Raw genomic sequence first — 27,177 nt, forward strand, 5'->3', positions numbered from 1 at the left:
GTTGGTTGAACACATTTATGAATTTGCTAGAAATGTGAAAACACTACTTGAAAGTGATACGTCTGCAAGCAGCTGAGAGAGACATATTTATTAATAAAAGGCCCTATTAGGATTTATTCTATTTTAAGACTTTAAACAGAGTTGATGAAAGACTAAATCAGAAGGAAGGCCAAGTTTTCTCAAAACTCATATTTATGAAAATATTGTATTACAAAATGTGAACTTTTGATAATGTTAAACATCCCTTCTTTGTTTTGTTTTTTGCCACTTGGATGCAACAAGTGGCAAATAAACTACTGACAAAACCTTCAAAGCTGATGATGGCAAAAAGATGCTTATGCACACTGCCATTGTAGCCTATCATATTTCTGACAACATGATAAACGTCCAACTGTTTAGCTTTGTATTTGTTCTCTACCCAGTCCTTAAGGAAATCTTCTGCTGCTTTGGCCTGAAGCTAATCACTAACTTGAGTTTGTTGTCGAGCAGTCAAGAAGCAGAAAACACAGATTTGATACTGAAAGGTTCAGTATGTAAACTCCATTGATAGGAAGCTCTCAATCAATCGGGCAGGCCTGATTATCTCTGCTACTCCACCCACCATCCCTGAATAAAACGAACTCTGAGTTTACCATGAACGGGCAAAATAAACCTGAGGAAAAGAATATGTTTACCATTAATGTATCCAAGTGTAATTTACTTCTTTTTTTTCATAGCAGCACATACAGCAACAGTACAGCAGCTTTTTGTAGCAATGTTACATACGGTGTTTCTATGCCAACTTGAACATGTCATTTCTGTCATGGTGACAAGGCTTATCCCGTTACAACTTCAATATTAAGGATTTCTCTGGATTTTAAAACTTTGGGAAATATTGGAGATAATGTAAGTGCACAACAAAATAATATATAGCCTGCTGTATAACATAGGTATAGTCCATTTTTAGATATTTTAGTGTAAACATTCTAATGCAGACTACATTTTTGTACCTTTAATTAAAACACTTTGGATAAACGCGGCATTCAAAAATGAAGCCAACATGATTGGAATGACTATTGTTCATTTTTTAGATTGTTATGCTTGCTGTAAGATTCATTAGTTTTGGATCCTGAAATCCTCCTTGCTTGGATTGTAGTTGTATTCCCTTCTTTTTCCCTGTCCTGTACATGAATTAGTTTTATCACAGCTTGTTGATGCATGTTTATCATTCAGAACTACTAAGAACTTCATGATGTCATATTGCATTTCATATTAACGGAGATGCTTTTACGCTTCATATCCGTATCTTTTTTACACACAGATTGTGCAAGATACAGTACGTAGTGCTGAAAGTTATTTAAGTACCTCACAGACATATTAGATAAAGTGATGACTCTGGGGTTTTTGCAGCCACTGGTTTCCATGTCAGCATTTAATACAGTGCGTGAGCATTGAGACCGGTGCTCTGTTTGGACATGTTAGGAAAAGAATAATATCAACATCCTGCTGACTTCTAGCTGCACTGCAAGCCAGGCATTTTCATGTTCACAAAAGGGGAGCCTGAGGCCATCCATCTTCAATTCCTTTTCTTCTCTCTTAGAGTCATCGAGGAGTGTCAGATAGCAGAGGAGCCTGTTGTGATTTGTAGCCAACATTGCAACACCCTGCAAACCTTATGTGGTCTAACATCTGTGTCTCTGCTGTTTATCAGACATAAACAACGTCTCATCTGCAGCATTCGTAAGTAAAAAAAAACGAATAGACCAATTTAGAAAAGCCTACACGTGTACATTGAGCTGTCAGTTTCAAAGGTTTTCACCTAGCTTATGAGTTTGTAAGTGTACTAGAACAGCCCTTTCTTACTGACATTTTTTAAAACAGTAAGAACCTATTAAAAATATGGTGTAATATTGATCACAGTTAAGTGTTGTCAGATGTTTTCAGGGCCATGACTCCTATTTGTTTCAAGGGAAAAGAAGACCTTTCAAGTGTCATTTTGGTCAATATTAGACTGCTGATGGTCTTCAAGTTAGTGACTAACTTCCTATATTTATTTTTTGCTAAAGTGTATCAAAACAAGATTAAAAACATTTTGCTAGTTCAAAAGTCAAAGCCGTCTAAAGGGACAATGCTGCTAGCTTTTTGACTACCTGAGATCTACAATGGCTTTTATGCTTGACCATGCTGTTAGATTTAACAGACTGTGTGACCCATGGCTTGTTACGGGGTAGTTTTATATATTTTATATATCTGCAGAAGGCAGAATCAGAACATGTGACCCACAAGCTCATCCAGATCATCACCACATACCTCTTTAAACACATCCCAGTCACTGAAGTCAAAACACTCCTACAGACAGAGCACAGACTCCTTGTCCAGTCCTTAATGTCCTTGGTCTGGACTCTCTCTCTCTTTAAAACAGTTATGAATGTAGGCAGGAGAGGTGCACGCACATGTGACCCTCAAGCCCAAGGGAGGAAGTGGGAGTGATGTTTACACCACAGCAAAACTTAACGTATGGATACAAGCTGTGGTGAGATTGTTTGCTTTATGCAGTAGGAAGGCTTCATCATCTTACAATGCTTACACAGATTTCTCAAAAAGATCTCACTTCTTGTTTGCAGAACTCACACTTAGGTCAAGTCAATACTCTCTGACCAGGTCAAACTCAGAAACTGTGAGCGGTAAGATGTCGAAGGTTAGAACACACTGTACTGCACTGATGTAGGAGGCAGAGCAAAGGATTTTGTTAATCTTCCCCTCGGTTTCTTACTTCCTGTGGTTTGACCCTGGTACAAACTCTGTCACAACAGCTTCCTTTCGGGGAACAGATAGATTGACTCTTTCTTTTTCAAACTCTACTCCTTCTTAGGTCAACATAAAGTCCTATATGTTATACTTAAAGCTCCTAAAGTTAAGTATGCTTCCTGAAAATGTGACAATACTAAACAGTTTAAATGCTTCATTAAAAGTAGCAAGTTCTGCTTCCAAATCCTACTTATTCAAACAAGCAGCAGTATTATTAACTAAATATGCATAACAGATTTAAAGTAAAAGTACTCGTTCTTCAAAAATGGCCACTAGGATTTATATATTTTCAAATTTTATTTAACGGGTAACAAAAAGTGAAATAACCCTATTGCATTCTAATCCCACTAAGGTGCAAACCAGTAATATCAACACAGCAAAAAAGAAAAGCGGTAATTGGAATTCATAAATTTTAATAGTATTTATTAAAGCAAATTTACCAATTCTAAGAAGTTCATAACACGTAGAAGAACAAGGTCCATCATCCAAACCCTCTTAAGGACACTTAAGGAAGTATGATCAACTAACTGTACTTGATGTATAAAAGGTAAAAAGCCGATTTCTTGAATAAATGGCTTACAAGATTTCATAGTATTTATTGCAGTTATATACCAAAACCAAAATGGAGATACTCCATCACAAGTACAAGTCCTATATCCAATCATTTTACAGAAAAGTATTTCAACTCATGTACTTCAAATATTGAAGGTAAAAGTACAAATTACAAAGTAAAAAATAAATGTATTTAGTATGAAAGATAATAGTAATTACTCTTGTAAAATGGTCCCTGGGACTCCAACATTTTCAAAATAGTATTAGAGTAAGCCTAAATGCAACAATATCCAAATGTTTAGGAAGCCCACATAGAGATATTATACACTAAATTAAAGTATTAAGAGTAAAAGTACCCACTCTTAACCAAAAATGGCTCTGTAATAGGATTCTCAGAGCAAAAATTAGAGTTTTTCTTTCACTTACTATATTACATGTCTATGTGTTTGAAAGCACACATGCTCCATCTAGTGGTCATGTTTGGTAGCACAGAGTATGGTTGACAGGGCATGTGCTGGCAAGAAGTAGCTGGATTTTTTGGGGGAACTGGAATTTTATCTGACCTTCATTTGCTCTGCCTAAATATTTCTGTCCTCAGCAAGAGTTTGCTGGAAACGCTCGGCTAAACGTGTAGATACACACAGATTTATACAGTCTTTACAAGTTTTAAAGGAAAAATGAATGAACGTTTATGGGAGTCTTTAATTGGGAATTGAATTTGTTTCCACAGAGTTCTCATTTTTTGATTAAGTTATCCATGTTTTCAACTACATCTGGTCTGTGTGTGTGTGTGTGTGTGTGTGTGTGTGTGTGTGTGTGTGTGTGTGTGTGTGTGTGTGTGTGTGTGTGTGTGTGTGTGTGTGTGTGTGTGTGTGTGTGTGTGTGTGTGGCCTTTGAAATAATAGTGACTGATGTTTCGGTCTGACGGGAAGGATTTTTTGCTCATGTTGCACAATCCTGGATACAAATGTTGGCTTTGGATATTCTCTCACACTTTTTGGATGCAAGTTCTCCTCACACAGTTTGAATTTGGCATCTGGTTTTCATCCAATGTTGCTTTATAAAGTGGACTGACAAGAAACACCCCCAGAAGGATTCTAAAAAGATCCCTAAGAGTGTCTCAGTGTTTCTCTTCTATTTCCCTCAGAATTCTTACACAAAGGTTTCCTGTTAATTCATGATTTTTTACGACCATAATTACCATGAGATGGTTGACATCGTATAAATAGAAGCAGACTGACTAATCAGGTAAAGTATCAGACAAGTTGTGCAACAGGCTAAGCATGGTGAGCAGCTGTGGGAACAAAGCACATTGCAATGGGAGTCAGCGTGAGAAGAATAGGGATATTCAAGAGTTTGTTTTACTCTGTATGTCCAAGATGTTATGTTTAAGAGGACATATGGAGTGTGTGGAGCTAAATGCTTCAGTCATCAATTAAACAGAAAATGAATCCTCAACAAGCATGGTCATTTAAGTGTTTCAATCATTGATAAATAATTAATGGAAAAAGATTTTCTCCTTCTTTAGAAAACAGATTAGCTGATATTTTTGCTGTTGTGTCTAATTGAAAATGTATTTTGAACTGTTAAAAATGCACATGATGACACTCTCGAAAGTATTTTAAAAAGTAAGGCTTTTTCACTTTTTCCTTTATACGGACAACAAGATCAGCGTCCCCCTTCACTCCGAAAGGATGGACTGCAGGTAAACTTTTGAATGAGACAGCTGATCAAATCCATTTTCTGAAGGGTCAACATTCAGGAGGAAATGAAAGTGGAGGATTTTTAACATGTTTATTGGAGTTTTTCAAAATCAAACTTTATCTGCATTAAAACATTATTTTTGACTGATCTAATTTATTTATCTTCCGTAATCTTTCTTTTATATTTCTTCCATCTAAAAGGCCTCTTAATGACCTTTAAATGAAACTGAATGTGTTGGTGAAACAATGTGTGACACAGAAAACGATGACGAAGATTTGACTTGATGAAAAACTGGTGAGGAAACTGAAAGTCTGTCTACATAACTGAATAAAAAAGCAGATATAAATGAACTTTAATAAGTGTTTACACTAACAAACTCCCACTGAGAGTTCAGCCAGATGTTTATGTAAACAAATTATTTGTTTTTTAGAAAGCTACATGATGTCTCGTTGTTTGTATATTTCTATAATTTGGCTTCACTAACTGGCCTTTCATGTCTTTATGTCTGCTACACAGCATCTAACAGCTGAATACACTGTTGATACTATCTGTAAACATCTGGATCCAATAAACACCTGACTGAAAATCTCAAACATCACATTTTGGCTGTCCGGAAGCTTACTCTCAAACTTGATTCTGAAGAATATTACATTTATTCTTAAAAGGTCTGACAGTAAAGAAGAAGTGACATTAACATTTCACCAGATGTGACAGATATTTCTCAGCTGACTCAGTTCGAGAGCAACGAGCTGTTTCCCACATCGTTCACTGTTCACAATTACGCATACATGTCGGGAAAATTAAAACCATATCCAATAAGCCAGTCCTCTGTCACAATATTAAAAAGTCCAAAAATGGTCATACTGACAGTTTACTATGAAGCATCAAGACTGTTGTGCGTCTCCATAATATCACATCATGTGTGAAAGGTTCATAGACATTTACTGTCAAATGGGACAAAAGGCCACAGCAGCACCAAAAACCAATCATGATAGTGATGATTTAAATAATGTTTGCTTCATTTTTACTGGGTTGTATCAATGGGATGTGATTTTTCTGTGAGCTTACTATCAATAATCATTCATATTTTGTATAATACGTCTTGCACAGTGATGTAACTTGTAGCAGGTAAAAGAGCATTTTCACTCATCCCAAAAAAACACCCTGAGGTGTTTTAAAAGGACTGTGTCATCACTTTTTTGTGTCATTATAAACTATGATGAACATGTCAGAGGCCACATCTCTGACTGTGCAACTGTTGCCTCAATCTCTCATCATCTGATCTGCAACTGTGTTTTCTGATGAAGTTTTAAAATAAGTATGAGAACAAATTATCCTGGGCACACAAATACATGTACAATTTTCACATTTTGTTCAACAGCAGTATGGTGTCATCGTGTTAACTGACTTTTTCTTCAACTGACTTCTAAGCATGGTGAGCAGCTGTGGGAACAAAGCACATTGCAATGGGAGTCAGTGTGAGAAGAATAGGGATATTCAAGAGTTTGTTTTACTCTGTATGTCCAAGATGTCATGTTTAAGAGGACATATGGAGTGTGTGGAGCTAAATGCTTCAGTCATCAATTAAACAGAAAATGAATCCTCAACAAGCATGGTCATTTAAGTGTTTCAATCATTGATAAATAATTAATGGAAAAAGATTTTCTCCTTCTTTAGAAAACAGATTAGCTGATATTTTTGCTGTTGTGTCTAATTGAAAATGTATTTTGAACTGTTAAAAATGCACATGATGACACTCTCGAAAGTATTTTAAAAAGTAAGGCTTTTTCACTTTTTCCTTTATACGGACAACAAGATCAGCGTCCCCCTTCTCTCCGAAAGGATGGACTGCAGGTAAACTTTTGAATGAGACAGCTGATCAAATCCATTTTCTGAAGGGTCAACATTCAGGAGGAAATGAAAGTGGAGGATTTTTAACATGTTTATTGGAGTTTTTCAAAATCAAACTTTATCTGCATTAAAACATTATTTTTGACTGATCTAATTTATTTATCTTCCGTAATCTTTCTTTTATATTTCTTCCATCTAAAAGGCCTCTTAATGACCTTTAAATGAAACTGAATGTGTTGGTGAAACAATGTGTGACACAGAAAACGATGACGAAGATTTGACTTGATGAAAAACTGGTGAGGAAACTGAAAGTCTGTCTACATAACTGAATAAAAAAGCAGATATAAATGAACTTTAATAAGTGTTTACACTAACAAACTCCCACTGAGAGTTCAGCCAGATGTTTATGTAAACAAATTATTTGTTTTTTAGAAAGATACATGATGTCTCGTTGTTTGTATATTTCTATAATTTGGCTTCACTAACTGGCCTTTCATGTCTTTATGTCTGCTACACAGCATCTAACAGCTGAATACACTGTTGATACTATCTGTAAACATCTGGATCCAACAGCAGTATGATAGCATGTTAATTGACTTTTCCCTCAACTGACTTCCAGTGCACTTACCGGTAGTATGGGGTACATTTGTAATCTTTGGTTAAAGGGAAGGAAAGGGCACATAAAGCGTCAGTTCATGCAAATCCCAAAATTCAATGTGTTCAAAACATTGACAAATTCATTTATCAGAATTAGCAGAAAGCATTTTCCAGTAAAAGTGTCCCAGTTACAATAGATTAGAAGCTGACATATTTCTGTGGATTTACTTATTCCTGGAAAAAGTAGTCCCAATATAAACTGTTGGCAGTGAGCTGTGCGGATTAACCACATAAAATGGGACACTGTTTTTTGGAAAAAGAAAAGTGTTGCTGTATATTTAAAAAATAATGTTTTTCAGTGCTGATAGCCCTATAAAAATAATCCTGCTGGTCTCGAATGTATTTAGGTGGCGACAGATATCCCCTTTTAAAAATGGGTCAATATGGCCAAGTCTGCATCGCTCAACCTCTCTAAAATCAGGTGAAAAGGAAAATGCTGCGTAAAGATAGAATCAAAGCTAAATGCACCTTCACAGGTAACGTGTCTGCTTCTTTCAAGCGAAAAAGAAGTTTGCACACATTAATACTTCAATACAACTTTGATGTTTAAGCCCCGGGACGGAATATTCAGGCCAAATCTGGAGCGCTAAAGTGTGTCACCGATGGCCTGAAGGCCTCCACACATCTTTGAATGTGCTTGTGTTAAATAAAATCAACATAGTAGGCTCTCTGTTTGATGTTGCGCAAATGGCAGAGAATCTAAAGTGATTCAGGCAGCAGCACAAAACTCCATTTGCATCATTGTGATTCATCAGCACCTTAAAAGTATTTCTTTCCTCGTGCAGGACCGCTGCAACATTTGCATGACTTAAAAAGTCTGTTTGATTTCAGCTGCATTACACAGTCAGAGCATAATGAAGAGCACGAGCTGCCTTCCTCGCCTGTAGCTCTGTTGCGTCTCAGTGATCAATGATAATGGTAGGGTGGAAGCGGCTATCTGCTGCCCCCTGCGGGTTGACGGCGGTACCGACGTTATATGGAAGAAAACCCCTCTAATCTCCTTACTGCAGACAGCGCGCGCACTGTCACAGCCATGCACACATGCAAACACGCACTGCACGCTAAATGTGGCAGTAAATAAGATTGTGGACGCATTTAGTTTTGGTACAAAACAAACCGTGCATGTTTGCGAAGGGGGTAAATAATCCATCCTCCGGTTAATTTATAAACATGAAAAAAGACGTGATTTCTCCTCAGTCTGAATAATAACAATCTTTTTTTTTCTTCCTTTGCAACAGAAATAATAAGTAAGAATAAGAAAAATCAAGCTAAAAATACCCCTTTAATACTCATCCTTGACTCAACTCAGGTGTAGTTATCTACTTGCCATAAGAAACAATAACTTGTTAGAAGAAGAAAAAAAAAAATGCTAATTCACCACAGCATAACCCGGAGCTGTGAAAATAGCATGATGCGTCTTGTCAGGCTCGCACATGCGTCTTTACGCACGCGCACTGACCGCCCACTCCGCCGCTGTGTGTTCGGGCGGATTGGCTGCTAAAGATACCAGCTTCTGCGTGCGCGCCGTGGTTGGCTGCGGCTCTGCTGGCCATTACGTTATTGCCTACTCCACGCACACACACACAGGCAGGACGGCTGGAGAGAGGGAAGACGTAATGGTTTGATTCCCTGTGCATTTGCGATGGTCGTCGTCCTGACTTTACTCGGCAGATTCCTCGAACGGGAGGTGCAATGAAGGTACGTGGTTGCGCCGCGGTCCCTTTGTGAGTCGGATGTACTGACGATGCACATTTGCCTCGTTTTGCTCGCGAGACTGCACCTACAGGCAGAGGATGCCTCAATTTCAAATGTCAATTCAATGTGTTTGTGTGCGCTTTTGGATGGGAATATATCAACAGGCTCGCGTTTATACGTAGCAGTGAATCTTGGATTTGAACTTGTCATATTCATATTCCCACCCTGCTGCCCTTGCGACACTCTCGGTGTGATTTTTGAAATTTCCTGGCGTGCAACCATGGCAAGGCTTCCCCTGCGTCTCTAGTCGTCCCGATAAACAGTAGGTACAGTGTGTAGCCTTTTAACGAGCCTGCTGTGACCCCAGAGTGATAGTTCAGTGGACTAAAGCCGCTGCAGAGACGTCCATTCATCGTCAGGCTCTAATCCGCTCTAATGAGATGAGAGTGAGGTAGTGAGTGAGGGGGATGTTTGGGGGATGTCTCGATGGGATGAAGAGAGATTCACCTCTCAGGTCCAACCGGGCTGTGTCAGGAGTCTCCTTTCCGCTCTGTGTAGAGTGTGTTTGTGTATGTGTGTGTGTTTGTGCTGCAGCATTGGAGAGGGGGGGGGGGGGGTGGGGGGGGTGGGGGAGAGAAAGCAGATGATGATGCTGTCTGGTAGCTCGAGCTCTGAGGACTGATAACGGTGAAGATGATGGCGATGATGTCATCGGTGCCGTGGTGGCGGCGGCAGGTTTGTGGAGAGTCACGGTGAAAGGTGAGGAGGTGGCAGGGCTGTCACTACCTTGATCGTCATCATTAATACTGTGCACAGACATCATGAAGAATACAAGTTGCCTCAGGGTTCGTCATTTTGAGATCGAGACACCCTCAAACCAAGAGATGCAGCATCATTAAGTAGGCTACATTCATGCCATGATGCGTGACTTATATTTACCTGTGAAGAACATGCACCAAAAGCGTCTATTCTGCGGGACCTTGCTACATTTCAGAGTAAGAGACAGAATATTATGAGCAAGGACTGAGGGTTTCCCCTGAGCAGCAGCTTCAAGCTAAGTTGCTGCTCCGCTCAGGCTGGTAAGATATTTTTTTTTTGTTATAGCTAAAGGTTAAACATCACTGAAGGTGAAAAAATACACTTACAAGAACCTTGTGTTTTTAAAAGCCATTTTAGGATACATCAAGATTGTGTTGGAGTATCTAGCACTTAAAAAACACATTTAATATTTGCATGTTGTTGTTTTTTTTTTTTAATTATCCAGCAGTTAATCACTTTCTTTTATATTGCCTTTGCTTCTACCTCCACTCTGCGTTGAAATCCAATATTTCTGCAGCTCCTGATACTTTCTCATGTTAAGGAGCTGAACATGATGAAGATGAGAGAAGAAGCATTACAGCAGTGGATGAAACCTTAAGTTTTACTTGTTTTTTGTTTGTTTTTTTTGGCTCAAGGACACAATATTTTAGGTACATTTTCTGCTGCAGAAACAAACGAGAAGTATATCGGGAAGCACAAGAATCTAGCATTGAACACAACAGCCACAATCAAGCTAAGATAATGTCTAATTCCTGCAGCTTCATCATCAGTACTTGTGTGATATTTGTCATGCACTGGGATCTGCCATTTTTCACTCTTGCAGGGCAGCATAGTTCATCTTCCTAAAGCCCATCATCATCACTCACTGTGTCCCTGGGAATCAAAATGGACGAGATGTTTATTGACTAATCTGCTTTAAATTGAAAAGCAGCTTTTCTGCCCCTGTGGAACAGCGTTGGCTAAAGTGTGTACAAGCATACATCTGAAACAGGAAACCATGCTGTACAGTGTATTAACAAAACCATTTTAATCAGGGATAGACCCAGTGTTGTTTGATTATCACACATGATACATTCACGTTCCTTTCCACCATTTAATGTCCCAGCTCATTCTGTACATCCTGGATGCAAATACTCACAAATCTGAGATGAAACTATAAGATGTAGCACTGCAGCCAGCGTAGTGCATTATTCTAGATCCATAAACAGACTTCTTCTAAAGTAGATCAAGACATCAGCAGCTATACAAACAGTCCAGAGGGCACAGCAGATTCTTGTTGTGGTGCTAAATGAGTCCAGTCATGTTTTTATATTGCAGGACAGTCTGTGCAGCAGGAATACATCTCTTTATTAATGCATCAAAAGAATTCTCCAGGCTAAATCCTCCACAAAGTCCTCCCCCTGCCTTTGCAGTAAACCGTGTAAGTCTGTTATTTTGCAGGACACAAATCCAGACTACTGGTGGCAGCTTCAGTTTTATGCGCACATCTCTTCGGTCGTCTGCTTTCTGGCATCTGCAGGCTCCAGACGACTCCATTGAAGTGTTTTTATATGTCGAATTTACAGAAAAGAATGCTTGTATTGTCAAAAACAGTCATTAATTGATTTTTTTTTAGAGTCAACATTACTCCCTGGGCTCAACAGTGATGCAGCTGAATTCCGCTCTGTCAGTATGAGTGACACAATGATGCCAGAGGGAAAAAAAAAAGAAAGAGGAAATGAAATGCAAGAGAAAGCAGTGGATGATGGGAAGATATAAAGATGGTGATACAATGTATGATATTACAGTGTTACGTAGACTGAAAACTTTTGTGAAGCTGCTTGTTTGGTACTTGCAGAGGTCACTATAGGATGCTCAGGACTATATTTGACCATGCAGTGTTTCCCTTACCATGTTTTGTGGGATGGGGGCCCACTACCCCAACATGACCGCCCACCACCCCAAAATAAATGCACAAAATACTCTATTTATGTGCACTATAATTTCAGAAAAACACAAACATATCTTATGTATTTTATCTTATTGTTTCCTCCTTTAATTTACAACAAAGAAATATTGGCGGGCACCGTGCCCCCACCTGTAACAGATTGACCTGGGGGAACAATGCTGTGTGTGCCATGAGAACATTTTCTGTTACCTCTCAAACAGGAGCAGCTTTAAGATTTGATTTCTCAAAGAACAAATCGTGTTGCAAATAATTGGTGGAGTTAAGACATTTTTTTTTTTTTTTCATCCACAGAATAAACCAAAAATCTATTGACGTATTTCTTTATTAAAACACATTTGTTTCACTACAAACTTTGTATAGCTTGACTCGCACAGAATAACATTCAGTACACTGTTATAAGAGTTTGGTTCAAATTAGCCACGTGCAGACTGTAGTGAACAACGGCGCATCAGTTATTTGTATTGTGCTGAGAGCCGAAGAGAATATAGAGAGAGAAGCAACAGAGGACGAGATAATCCCACTTTTTTTTACATCATGTTATTTATCCTAAAAAAAACAACAATAGCCTACAATACCCATAATGCAACTTCCTCCTTGCACATCTTTTAAACCCCACACCTCCAGATTGATATAATAAAACAAAATAAAAGCTTTGTGTTTTAAGTCTAAGCAGAAACTATTAACCAAAAACGACTCTGATGACATCATCAGGGTTTCTATATTTAGGCTGCTTCAAAAAGCTCCTTCAGAGGCATCAAAGACATATTACTAACTTCGTAGCTGCAGGACACTTCATGAAATGCGACTTGATATTGTTCAAATGAAGGTAAAAAGTCTTCTGTCCTGTTGTCAGGCCTGATTCAGTTTAAGATAAACATCCAGTCTCAACATGACCCATTTAGACTGCATCATGTCCCATATGGTAACTGCTGTCTCTGATTCAGGGCAATTTTTGAGATGTGATCCTGGAAAGCTGATTTTATGAGGTCAGATTGCTGTTCGTCCACATGAGGCCTGCTTGTCTTCCTCCCCCCCCCCCCCCCCTTAGTTTGTTTTATTTAAATCTGAACCTTGGTTACTTTCTGTCCTCTCGGTGTTTGTTTGTGTGCAGACTTCAGGCTGCTGGCAGCTCCTGTTTGATGTTAAAAATCCAGCAGCCAAGTGAGAAATATCTCAATTATTCCGTCACTCGGCGCTTCCAAAGGTGACTGGAAGGACAAATACATAAATACAAAATTGTTTCCCTGGAGGCACAGCTTAAGTGATGAAGCCATAGGGGAAATGTAAATTGTCCAAGGGAATAAAAAAAAAAAACAATGTAGTCCATGTGATGTTTCCTCTTGTCCCTTGTTTGTTCGGGACTCCCTGCCTGCAGAGCTTACAGTGTGCTAATTGCAGTGACAGAGGGAATTCATGTTGCTGGATCATGGCCACATAAGTCTGATTTCATTGGCAGACAGCAGCGGATCTCCGTCTTGCAGAACGCAGTAAATATTCCTTTTATTGTTTGTTTTTTTAACTGCCATATGAGGGAGGCTGTCTCTAGTTTTTTTTTTTTAGCAACTGAACATCAGGTCAAGTGTCTGCCAAGGGCAAAATATCCAAGTTGTTACAGAAGATGGTTTTATGTGGGCATAAAAGTAGAGAATATAATGATAAGCCAATTACTTTTGTATAGACATATATGTCATACAATATCAATGTCATCTACTGCTTCCAGCCTTTCTAAGTTCACATTTTGTAGACTTTTTTCTTCACTGTAATATCACAGAAAATGGAAATACTTAGGGACTCAGCTCTATGACAGCTGAGTAATATCAGCTGAGTAATATCAGCTGAGTTGCCCTGTGGACAGATGGACAGGTTGGCCTATTGGCAAATAATTTGGCATTCACTGATTGCAGAATCCTTTACATATCTGTTAGAAAAGCTATAAGCCCAATGTTTCTTTCTACTGGAAGGTTTTTAGCTTTTGGAGAAAGAAAATTGAATGGAAATAACACAAGAGCTGAATGCTCTATTTATGTTTGTAAGTTCCTTATGTGTTTCAGATTTTTTTTTATTTCACTTCTTTTCTCTGAATTTGTTCATTTTATTTGATTGTAGTATAACAGTATTGATGTTTTCAAATAGAATGTTTTGGATGAGCTGAGTAAGCGCTGAACACTGCTTCTTGTAACGCTGGCTACAAAGGCTAATGAAGCAGTTATTGTTTTCATAATAAAAGCTGTTATGTTTAAATTCCAGTTTGTTTCGTAAACATGCACAATTAAATGTGTCTTGACTCAAAGATCTGAATTACTTTAATGATTTGTTTTAAGAATGTTGATTAATAGCGCTCCTCGGCCCAGATTGGAAAAATTGGATGGATAAATCCATCCAGCAAACCGTCCACCATTTCCAGCGTAATGACATATCTAACCTTTAAAAATACGTCCTGGCTGCCTCGCTGCAGCAGGGGAAAGCCTCCCCCCTCCCCCTCCTCCTCTTCCTCCTCCTCCTCCTCCTCTTCCTCACTGTGACTCCACATATAGTTGCTCATTCCTGTGCTTACATAAGCAGTCCCTAAGCAGATGGGTGAGGTCAGATCACAGGGTGTTTGTGACAAGTCAGAGCAAAGAAGAGAAGTAGCGGTGCCCTGTGAATTCCATTGTTTTCCCCTCACAGAGAGCCAGGAGGCACAGAGGGCTTACATTATGCTCATGTCAGCTATTGATTCTGCAGGCCGGAGGAGGAGGAGGAGGAGGAGGACGAGGGAGAGGGAGAGGGAGGGGACAACAGAAGACATATTCTCTCCTCGCTGTTCTTTCTCCCTCCCTCCCTCCCTCCTCATCAGTATGCTCCAAGGAGCCGTGGATCCCATCACGCCATCTTTGCTGCCTGTCTACGTCCGGCCTCGTGGTCAGCAAACAGATCCGGCAAGACTCTGAACGCTCGCATTAACTTTACAGGATGAGTTTCCTTTCTTCCTGAGGACATAAACGCAACGCAACATAATGTCTACCGCAAGTTATTTGAAGTGTGGTTAAGAGTTGGGGAAACTTCTTTGTGGCTTATTTGTGTATCAAATTGTAAAAAAAAACAAAAAAACAATGCATGCAGTGGCATGAAGTAACTCTTGTCATTAATAGGAGCTTTTAGAGTCTGCTTGTGTCTCATTATCTCTAACCTCACAGGCTGGTAAAGAGCACTCTACATAATGTGCTGCATGATATCTCTCAGCCGTCCTCCGTGTCTTCCTCATTCACTTGCTTGCTTGATGTTCTCTCTCAATAATGGAAGACTCACTACTTAAGCTTGTTATGGTGTCATTGAGCGAACGACTGTGGTATTACATCAGTATTAAGGATTCTGGTAAGGTGATATAGAAACGTTAATACATTGGATAAGTAGTAAATCATTTATTTGAACGTCATGAAAATGATCAATCAATAGTCATGACCGGCTCAAAGGCCATGGCAACCAAAGGGAGAGACACTAGAGGCACCAAAACAAGGCACAAGCAGAAAGTCTCCCTGAGCAGACTAAGGTGGCAGCTTTTATACACCTACCGATTGCGTTTAGCTGCAACACCAGAGAGGAGAAGAGAAGGCACAACCTGACAGGCCACAGGGCCGTCACACAGTCAACCATTCAAATATTATTTGTGTCACTCTTTTCATACTATGTATGTAGCACAAAGTGTTTTACATTAGAAAACAAAGCAATAAGCAACAATATGACCCCCCCCCCCACCCCACAATCCATGCACAAATTCAAAAAAGATGACCATGGTGAAGGCCACAAGCTGAAGCACGTCGTTCTAATTTGTTAATCGTTTCGGGACTAGACCTTCATCAGGCATATTCTGTGTCTAAACTTTTCTATAAGATGTCTCTAAAATTATGATTTTTTGTGTGTGTGTTTATTCTTTTAGGCAGGGGCCTCGTCCATGTGGGCATCATGTTGTGGTCTGCTGAACGAGGTGATGGGCACGGGCACAGTGCGGGCGCAGCAACCGGGGTTCGGAGCAGGGGCCGGGCCCTTCCGCTTCGCCCCCAGCGCCGGGTACTCCACCTACCCCCCCACCAGCTCAGGGGGTGCCGGACAGCTGTGCAAAGCCTGTGGACTGGCGTTCTCTGTCTTCAGACGCAAGGTAAACTACACTCTGTGTATGTTTTTTTTTTTCTTTGTCCGTTGATGCTGAGGTTTTTCCACATTAAGCTGTTTGTTTCAACTGAAGAGCAGCTGCCTGCTTTCATTTCATGTCAGCATTTTAAAAAAAAAATCAACGTGCAAAGAGGAAACCTGCTTCAGTAATCCCTCACAGCCAAGGTTTAGTCAGCTTTTTTCTCTCCGTTTGAATTATGTAATCATTGCGTGCACTTGTGAGCAGGGACTCCGTGGTGCATTCAAGGAAACACCGACATTCATTCAATTGTTTTTCTCTCAGGACAAGCGCATTTAGTTCATCTTTATTTTACGATGCAGGTTGGCTGAACACATACTATTTTACAGCACCGTCGGTTGTGAACGGTTTACAGGAATATAATAGTAGGAACAGACTTAGTTTAGTTGAATAATGTCACAGCAAGTTGAAGGCCACTAGAGGCGGCTCCTGGATGATCATGTGTGATTATCTCGTAAGCACAAAGCTGGAACATTGTTTAATTCAGGTTAAAGAAAGTGTGAGCAGATTTTTAAATGTATTAAACAGAAACAAACAGCTGTAAAGGTACAAATACTAAAGTACAGTTTACTGTACGTTTTCTTTATTTAAGCATTTCCAATCTTTGCTACTTTGTACCATCTCTTAACTTTCTTTCAGAGTGAAATATACTCTAGTCCTCTACATGTAACTGCCAACTCTAAAAATCCTTTATATGTTTTAGTTTCTTTAGTTGTTAACAAGCTCCAGCACAATGAGATTTCCCAGGTAAACTTCTCAAATGGTTTCATTTTAATAACTGCAATGGGCATAACAGGTAACATATCCACCATTTATTTTAGAAATCCTGAACTTTTCTTTTCTTCTTTCCAATGCTGTTAATTGCAGAAACCCTGGGCTCTCCCTTGGAGAACACTCACCATGCATATTCAGGGTGGCATTTGAGTTAAATGGCAGAGTGTCTGTGTCTGTCTGGAAGACAGACGCTCTGAGATACTGATGAATCGCTGCTGTTTTTACTCTGAAATCACTTCATCCTTACACACACACACACACACTTCCCCTGACTCCCTGGACACACACATTAGTGTGTCAGCGTGATATTTTTATCGTGTAAAAAAAGAAGTGCCAGGGGATTAACACAAAACGATTGAAGAAAAGTATGTGTTGCTGTTGGAAATATGCTTCTGGTGGAGCAGAACATGTTTGTGAAAAGTGATAAGGAATGGCTCAGAGAAGGGCTGACCTGCTTTCTGCACATTTGAAGTGTCAGTCTACTCACTGCTCTCTATCAGGAGGCAGTGTGAAGACTGTGAAATGTCAAACATCACTAGGAACCGCTCACTTTTTCTCTTTTCTTTATTCTTTCTAAGAAGTTACAGAGCACACAGGATGTGTTTTTGGTTTCTAATGCTTCTCGTTGTCATGGGGATCCACCAAAGACGGCTGACTGCCTATCACTAAATCACAAAATGAGATGAAAGTGTTTGCTTTATTAATGATTATCACAAGACTATTTTTTTCTATGAAAACATTTGTGAATATTTTTTTCTAAAACTTATGCCATATTCCATTTTCAAGTAAAGATTTTGAATGAATTTAATGTGAAATACCAATTTTTATTTCTAGAACAGAATATATTAATTGGTGCCAATCAATTGTTGGGCTTTGACATTAAAATCCAATGTGGGTCATTGAAGTCAGTCCAACTTCAGGATTTGACATCAAGCCAATGTTGGGTTTGATTATCAATTCAATGTCCAGTGTTGGTATTTTACATCAGTCCAACATCAAGTTATGATGTCACTCTCCTTGGGTTGTGACATCAATCCAAAGTCTGGTTTTGATGTCGATCCAACATCAGGTTTAGATGTCATCCCAATGATGTGTTTTGATTTTAACCTAATGTCAGGATTTGATATCAATCTAATGTTGGGTTTCGACTACAATCTAATATCGGGATTTTACATCAATGCAACGTGAGGTTTTTTATGTCAACACAAGGTCAGGTTTCACATCATTCCAATGGCGGGCTTTGACCTCAAATTTTGACAGGTTTTGAAGATGGTCTAACACTGAAGAAAGAATCTGATTGTAATTGACAAAAGCAATTCAGTTTTTCATCCAGTGTTGGCAGTGAACTTCAATTCAATGTTTGGTTTTAAATGTTAATCCAATATCTGCTTTTGTCATCAGTCCAATGCCAGGGTTTGACATTAATCCAAAATTCAGGTTTTGATGTCAACCCAGTCTGGTTTCCAGCTACAACTAACCTACACACTGAAGATGCTTTTGAATGCAAATATTTTGTCATTTTACCTCATATATTACTGAATAAAGTAATGAATGTGCTCATACCAACATATGCAGAAAAGATAACATGCAAAATAATCACACTGATGATAATTAACATCCACTCTGTTTTAATATCAGTCAGATCAGTTTTGAATCAGTGTGCTTAGAATAATGATTAATAAACTGACTGAATTTCTGATTAAAGTGAATTTATTCTAATTCTCTATTATCAACCAGTTCTCTTTAATGATGTGGTTCAAGTCAGTAAAAACAAAGAATGTAGTGACGTTACTGATTACTCATTTGAATATAAATGAGGACTTTATTATTATTTATTCAAACAGAAGCTTCAGTGACTACGCCTCCATCATTTCACCCATTATTTATCATTAAAGTCTTTGAAAGATTTCTCAGAAGATGCTTAATTTATTCATGAAAAGCAACATGGATAAATAGTTCACTGTGCTAACAAAATGCCTGTTTAAAAGTAATGAAGTTTCTTAAACGATGTTGAAAATGTTTGGTTTCTTCACTCAGTATTCAAATCAATTCTGATCACATCTCGTCTCTCCTTCAGCACATCTGCTGTGACTGTAAGAAGAGTTTCTGCGCCCTATGCTCGGTGCTGCAGGAGAACCTGCGCTGCTGCACCACCTGCCACCTTCTGCGTGGCACCGCCTTCCAGAGGCCTCGGCTCATGCAGCTGAGAGTTAAAGACCTGCGCCAGTACTTGCTGCTGCGCAACATCCCCACGGACACATGCAGGGAGAAGGAGGACTTGGTGGACCTGGTGCTGTGTCATCAAGGAACGAGGGAAACCCCGCGACCATTGGTGGAGGAGGAGGACGAGGAGGAAGAAGAAGACGAAGAAGAGGACGAAGAGGAGGAGGGGGAGGAGGAGGAGGACACCACACATGAAGAGGAGGAGGAGGAGGAGGAGGAGGAGGGGGAGGATGAAGGGGGGGATGACGACACGGACAGTCTGCACTCACTCCCAAACTCGCAGGCTGCTTCGCCTCCCTCCGCCACACGCTCCGCCTCTGAACAGTCCGTGCTCTCCGCCTCTCAGGGAGACGTGCTCAGCCCCAGTGACAGCTCAGGGACCACCAGCCAGGTCTGTGTGTGTGTGTGTGTGTGTGTGTGTGTGTGTGTGTGTGTGTGTGTGTGTGTGTGTGTGTGTGTGTGTGTGTGTGTGTGTGTGTGTGTGTGTGTGTGTGTGTGTGTGTGTGACGTTCTCTCATTTACATATGCCATACTTCCTTCACATCTGTCCTCATTCTATCACAGATAATTATGCTTCTTTACAAGTTTCATTTTGGCTGTTTTAAGTCAGGAGATCTTCCTACAAACCGACAAACACCCTCTCGTGCATCTCTTTTGATGTCAGATGTTTTTTCATTGTATTTTTCTGGTTAGGGTTAGGGTCTTCCTGTTGACTTTTTTCTGCTTTATTTCTCCATAACAATCCACCACATTTCATTGTATTTTTTTTCCCCATTCATTCATACAGAAGAATCTGAGATTTACAGCACAGGTCCAGTGTTCAGCAGCATGCAAACGTGACAGCTGGAAACAGCTGTGTTAGCCATGTGTATATGTGTGTGTGTGTGTGTGTGTGTGTGTGTGTTTCCTAAGACTAGCCAACGATGCAGCTTAAGCTCTTTGCCTTTTTTAGGTCGGTTACATGGCTGAGTCTGTTATGTAACAGGCCCACAGGTTGAGAACTCCCCACAGCGTCACAGCTGCAGCCTGACAGCAGAAACACAACAGAACATCCCTGCTCTCACACCCAACACACTTCATCTTTTCTTTATTCCACCTCTGATTTCCTGGCATGAGAACTTTTTCATATGCCTGAAACTCAAGTTATAGAGGATATTTATTTGTGCAACAAAAACAATCTTCCACAGCCAAGCTTAACATTGTGTCATCTTTAACTTTTTATGACTATAAAAGCATACAAATCTGAACTTTCGATTTTCCATGATCTCTTCTTCTCGGCCACCTCAGTACTTTTGACCATTTGCAAGCAATGATTTCTAAATTAGATTTGAAATTGGAAAAAAAACTAGAACTAGACTGATGACACTTCAGCGCTCAGAAAACTTTCTAGGTCTTGCGTCCCCTGATTTTTAACTGTATTTCTGGTTATTTCTGATAAAACCTTTAAAAACCTGATGTAATGAGGGAGCTGCTGCATCTTGAGGTCAGATAGAACAGGCACAAGCTAAACCACATAGAAGTGCAGATATAATGTTCTGTGGGACGAAACCTAGATCAGCACGTAGAGTGTTTCAACCAAATATTGCGACTCCTTTGCAAATCTGGTCTGATGCTTAGAAACATATGGATTGTAGTGTTAAGTTATGTGACTGTTCTCCAATATGGTATCTTTACAATCTACTGCAAAACTCCAGCCTATATTATAATGCCAGCTCGGCCTGTGGGGGATTTAGACTTCTACTTTTGTGTAATAGAGATGAACTGCATTCATTTCAGTAACTAAAGGATCGATGTTCTCTTCCTTGGTTTTTCTTGGTTCTTGTATTTACAGTTGAGAGCAGCAATCTGTGGCCATGGAGTGTGATGGGGATTTCCTTTATCCTCTTATCCACTAGACACTTGGCTAAACCTTCAGAAAAACTCTACTGGGCTGGTGTCCACCCTTTTATAATGATTTGGTCTCCAAAAGTGCCAACACTCTGGGGGTGACTAAATCCTAGAACTATGACATTGAAAGACAAAACCTTGCTCTACACTGGGACAATATTTTCATTGATTATTTGATTTGGAACAATGATTAAACCTTTCATAACACTTCTTTCTTTAAATAGTCATGACTTTAGCAGCTTGAAAAGCTTGACAGAAGTCTTTGTTCTCTAAATGAGTTTTCTTTTACTTCCACACTTGGCAGAACGATGTCTTACATGAAGTCAAAGAACATTTGTGCTCCACAGAGGTTTAGCACTTTTTGTGTAACAGGACTTGTGTGCTCCTCTTTGTGTGTCTGAGGAGTCCAGCCTGAGTAAAAGCCTGGTGTTTGAATGATACATTATTAACACAACTCCAGTGCAGGTCTGCTGAAAGAGAAACAGAAGATTTCACTTTTTTTTATACTGTTGAGACAGCATGACGTCACACACCTTTTTTTTAAAAACTTATTTCAGCTCTTTTGTCGAGCAGATAAAAGAATAAAGAAGCGATATCTTTTCTCCATAGCACATAAATGGCTGAGATTAACAGACTTTCACACCAAACAGCGTCTCTGCTTTTTCTGCTTCATTTATTCTTCTTTCATCCGGCAAAATCCTGACCTCCACCTTCAAAGAGAATAATTAACTGTGCATTTAGAGCAACAACAAAGCCTCTATTCTTTTATTAGATATCTGAACAGTGGCAATTTAAAGAATGAGATCACAGGGGGCTGTGAAGTCATAAAGTATCGTGGCGTTGATAGTAATACAGAGGCACAGAAAATTATACAATGTAATCAGGCATAATAAATGCGCAATCTTGTTAAGGAAAGGAGAAGGCCTCTAATCTACAGTCAAGGTTAATTGTTACACTTGGTTTTGACTGCACTCTGTATCCATATTGTTCTAACAGCAGATGCTGAAAGAGAAACTTGATATTTGGAGATTAAACAGTAAAATGATGTGATTTGAAGGCTGAACATGAAATTAAATGTATTATGTTGATTTCTTCTCAAACAGGAGCATGAGGACACTCCCACTGCGTCCCTCTTGAACCTGGAGCCCACAGAAAATATGATGGAGGTATGGCACGCTTCCATAACTTTAAAGGTCACATGTTATCCTCCTTTTCAACCAGTTGAAACAAGTCTCAGAGCTCGTTCTCAGAACAAGTTTATTGTTAAAAATCCACCCAGATCCTGTATTTCATCATGTCTATAAACCCCTCTATTTCAGCCCTGCTCAGAACAGGCTGTTTCTGTGTCTGTAGCTTTAAATGCAAATGAGCTGTGTCTGGCCACGCCACCTCTGTGGAAGAGGATGTGGCTCGGGCTTTCTTGCAGCATGCCCATTTGTTTATGGTGAGAAGGTAGACTCAGAGATCAGAACAAACATCTACCTGTGGGAGTGTCAATCGCCTGGGGGAGGGGTTACTGCCCTTTGTGATGTCATGAACTGAAAATCTCCAAACGGCCTGTTTGAGCACACATTTTCTGAAAAGTGGAGCAGGCAAAAGACGGAGAGGATGGACTTTTCTCATTATTGGGGGGCTTGTAGACAGGCTGGAGACACGTATTAGTGTTAGAAAAACCTGGTAAAGTGAATTTAGCATAATATGTGACCTTTAACAAACATTATTGTGAATGACGAGGCTTTCAGGGAACGCAGAAAACGTCGGTAATCAACAGCTCCTGTTCCTCTTGTGTATTGCAGGTCAGTCCGGCAACACAGAGGAGGATCAGGGCTTCGCTGTCTGATCTGGACAATGAGGAGGCGATAGAAAACCTCTCTGTCCGCCAGCTCAAAGAGATCCTCGCCAGGAACTTTGTCAACTACTCCGGCTGCTGCGAGAAATGGGAGCTGCTGGAGCGAGTTCATCGACTGTACAGAGAAAACCAGCAAAACAGAAAGTCCAGTAAGAGATTTCACTACTTTTTTGCTTTGTTTTTGCTTCTCTTTTTGGAATATCCTTCTAAACATCAATGTTTTGTGAGATAAAAACACATTTCTTTTTTTTTCTTTTAGTGGAAAATGTCAGCATAACAGCAGGTAATTATTGTTTTTATTAGCACAATACATCCAAGTTTAAAATGTTGTCATAGCTTATAATTTGAACACCGATATTAACATATTAAACCAACATACACAATATAGTTATATTTAGTTCATGTGATGTCAATGATGCTGTTCTAGGTTAAAGGGTAAAGTCACAGTTGTCTGAACTAATAGATGTTTTTTTTATTACTGCCCCTTTTTTTATTTATAAAGTGGTTGCATATCCTCCACCTCTCTGCAACAGTGGTGTTGGAGGTAAGATGTTTACATTAAAAAAAGCCACCTTACAGCTCCATCTCCTCCATAAACACAAACATTGACCATGTGGTAACAGTAGAAGCCTGCTGCAGCATTTCTCAACTCTCTCTCATCCTATATATGATCACATTACGGTCACTTGAGTCATTATCTCCCAGTGTCTTCACACTCTGCCACTGCTGTTTTTTTTCCACAGTGTGTATTATTTCATGGTGTTTTGAAGGACAGCCTCATTTCCTGTCAATAATGCACTCTGTGTGAGAGCTTTTATCTCTTGATGACCTATCACTGCATTGGCAGCTTGCCTCCATCAGGTGTAACTGCATTATGAATCTTTCTCGAGGATCTCTTGTTGACATGAAGACCTTGTATCTTATTAGCCCACTTAATAGTCAGTCAGCATACTGTAAGTAGAGGGACAGGGAGAACATCGATCGGCTTTATTTTATATCCGTCGTTCAAGATGTGGTCAAACAGAGTCAGGTTTAGGCCAATGAGCTGACAATCAGCCATCAGACATTTAAACAGTACGTTCTGTACAGGAGTCATTTGTTTTTCTGATTCTTTTCTGTGAATTTGTAAGAAGAGGTGATAAATGTAAAGTCACCATTCTACATATTTTTCTTTTTTTTCTGTTTTTATTTCAAACTTTCAACTCATTGAAGGTCAATTATTCAAATAAACACAATTGAACATCTCTTTTTCCAAACATTACTTCTCCAATTTCAGGATTTTTTTCAATGTTTTTCTTTCTTATTTTCTGCACTTTTTAACAAATCTGAAAAATACCACCTTTTATTTGTTTCTTGCTCTTTAAACCAATTTATGGTCTTTAAAGACAATCCTATTCACAACTTAATACAATTAAAAATACTTTTGTGATCTTTAAAAAAAACAACCTTGATTAAAAATGAACCAGAAAAAGTTAAAAATACAAATTTTTAAGAGACTAAATGAATAAACCAAAGTACATTTAGCTAAAGTAAATTATATTATATCACCTCATATCATTAATTCCATCAGTTAATCACCAACTGCTTTGCTTTATGTGTTTTGTGGCATGTCTTCCACTTCATCAGTCATTATTGCTTTATATCTACTTCCACAATACGGTGCATCAAAAATGTTCTAATTTTTACATTTTCAACTATTTTTTTTATTTTTTTTTGTCTGAGCCTGCAGAGAAAGAGTGTATCACACTACATTTTTATATTTCTGTCCACAGATGGGGTCAAAACTCAGCTGGCAGCAGATGAAAACTTGTGTCGCATCTGCATGGATGCCATCATCGACTGCGTGCTGCTGGAATGTGGTCACATGGTCACCTGCACCAAGTGTGGAAAGAGGATGAGCGAGTGCCCCATCTGCAGGCAGTACGTGGTGCGGGCCGTGCACGTCTTCAAGTCTTAAAACTTTGCGTGTGTATCTGTGTGTGTGCGGCGGGGAGGAGTTTCTCACTGAGGATGAACTGCTGTGCATGACGTCTGGCAGGGTCTAATGCTGCAGCGGGTGCGCGCAACTTCCCCGGTCTCTGAAACCAGACTGTTGCCTCGTGCCCTCCACGGTTTCCTTCTCCTTTACTAACTCATGTTCCCGCCCCACTTCTCCTCCTGCTGGACCGTCATCAGCTGCACCAGGACCCTCTTTCTCAGCGGTGTGATAACATAACACAGCAGAAACGCCCTGCCATCACTCCCTGCTCTCTGTTCTCTGTTTAGTTTCACTCACAGGAGAGGAGAGGAGAGGAGGCGGTCCCGTGGACACTGTTTGGGTTTTTCTGTGTGGTGGAGGGAGGCGGGGTGAAAAAAATATAAGATCCCAGGGTTAGAGTCAATATGGTTTACACAGTCATGCCACATGACACTGTGTAATCTCCCTCAGTGTTCTTAAAGATGTGCAATATCAGAAAAAAAGAGACTTACATGTGTTTATAAAAAGAATCTTCTTTTTTCTTTTTTTTCAATTGAAATGCACCGAGTCATCTGGTCTCACACACAGGAGGGTGTAAGGTGCCAAACGTCATGCCTTTGATCCATATTTGGTTTCACAACTTATGCATCCGTTTACCAGCAGGCTTGGTGTGGTAGTTTACTCTTTAGTTGTATTTTAGGGAAGTGAAGTGTGTACAAATAAATATTTGAGCATATTTGGGAAGGATGTGATTGTTTTTGGCATTTCCTTCAAAATAACGAGTGAGGATGTGATTTCTGCAGAAGAAATGAGCAGTGGCAATACATTCCTTTGACATCTAAAGATGGGAGAGTTCATTAATGCACACCTTTACAGCAGCAGTTGGACAAAACAAAATCCAAACTCAAGGCTCTCCTGTACTTTTAACTCATTAACTGTGTATAAAGATGGACGACATGTCTCCACCTGCTCCTGTTGCACACAAGTGAAACCAATTTCCCCTCTGGCTATGGGGGCTCACAATTAAGGCATTTACAGCAAGAGTCTGCATAGTTCGACCCATGTCCCCTCTGTTAACCTGGAGGAGGCGGGGTTTATGCCCTTTACTGCATGTTGTCCACTTTTATATACAGTCCAGGTTTTCAAACACATGACTTCGGCTTCTCCGGCAGAGGGCGGTTGCCCGCTTTTTAAATAGAAGGGTCAGCTAACAATAGTTGTATATGAATATGAATATGAATGATTGCTGAACCATCCTTTTTCAGAGGAAGACCATGACGTGCATCAGATAAAAACTCATAAGTTGACCTTTTTTTTTTACAGACAGATTCCTTTTATTTTCTACAACAGCCACAATGCAATAGCATTTTGTTTTAACTTGTACTGAGTGTCTTTCTGTGTTTGTGTGATTGTTAGTGTGTGGATGGTTAGGTAGGTAACGGGTGCTACTTCCTCTTTTCTGAGTGTAACATCAACATATCTTTTTGTAAAGTGGTCCATCCTGCAGAGAGGTCGAGGACGCCTGGTTTACTTTAACCTGTTATGCAAACTAAACACTTTACGTTTTCTTGTCTTGACATCCAGTTAAGTCAGACGCCACTCAAATATCTGTGTGTACAGTATGCCTGTGATACGTTCAGTGAATCGCATAGATTACTTATATTGTTGTTTACTGATCAGTCATTAAATGTATATTTTTCCATTTACTTGGGAGACAACATGATTTGAAATTTAAATTATTATTATGATGGAGGTTTTAAAAAATGAAGAATAAGACATTTTTCAGAATGTATTTCTGCTGGTTTGGGTCACATGACTCCCTCAGCCCGCTGATCGTGTCACTCTCTCACCATGAAACCTGTGACAGTCATGGTTTTGGTTTCAAGCGCTCTTTTTTTTTTTTTTTGTCGTCGTCTGCTTCGGATCCAAACATGACCCAAACACCATGCACTGTAATAAACACTGTAACTCTGTAAGTCTGTGTGTTGATGCTGCTGTTTTTAAAAAGATGTCATTCACAGGCAGCTACAGTAGAATCAGTCGGAGGTCATCCTGAGCACTCATAATCCTGGATCTTTATATTTTGGAATGTTTGAACCTTTTTATTTTGGTAAAGAAGAGAAAATGATTTATTAGATTCAATAAAAAGCAGTATTACAAACCAGACAGTTAAACCCTGCTCTTCATTTATTCATCAGGCTGCATGTTCTTCTCTTAAAGCTGTAGGCGAGGTAGGCGATCATTCAGATGTAATAACAGACCAAATGTAACTGTGAAGACATAATCATGTTTTTTTAAATCCGAAG

The 27,177-nt window shown here is 39.5% G+C and overlaps 1 protein-coding gene across 2 annotated transcripts; it reads left to right on the plus strand.

Annotated features, from left to right (window-relative positions):
• The first annotated feature begins 9,038 nt into the window (after nucleotides 1-9,038).
• rnf34b (ring finger protein 34b) lies at nucleotides 9,039-27,037 on the plus strand. 2 transcript variants are annotated; one of them, XM_065965814.1, is made up of 8 exons: nucleotides 9,041-9,249; nucleotides 15,930-16,148; nucleotides 19,033-19,569; nucleotides 22,169-22,231; nucleotides 22,862-23,063; nucleotides 23,174-23,197; nucleotides 23,417-23,458; nucleotides 24,687-27,037. In XM_065965814.1, the coding sequence occupies exons 1-8, from the start codon at nucleotides 9,244-9,246 to the stop codon at nucleotides 24,869-24,871; spliced, it is 1,278 nt and encodes a 425-aa protein (XP_065821886.1). In that variant the 5' UTR covers nucleotides 9,041-9,243; the 3' UTR covers nucleotides 24,872-27,037. The 2 variants fall into 2 exon arrangements, with proteins under 2 accessions (XP_065821887.1, XP_065821886.1); XM_065965815.1 differs by lacking the exon at nucleotides 23,417-23,458 and having other exon boundaries at nucleotides 9,039-9,249.
• The last annotated feature ends 140 nt before the right edge of the window (nucleotides 27,038-27,177 follow it).

Source organism: Labrus bergylta, chromosome 17, assembly GCF_963930695.1.
Source record: "Labrus bergylta chromosome 17, fLabBer1.1, whole genome shotgun sequence".
NCBI classification, from domain to species: Eukaryota; Metazoa; Chordata; class Actinopteri; order Labriformes; family Labridae; genus Labrus; species Labrus bergylta.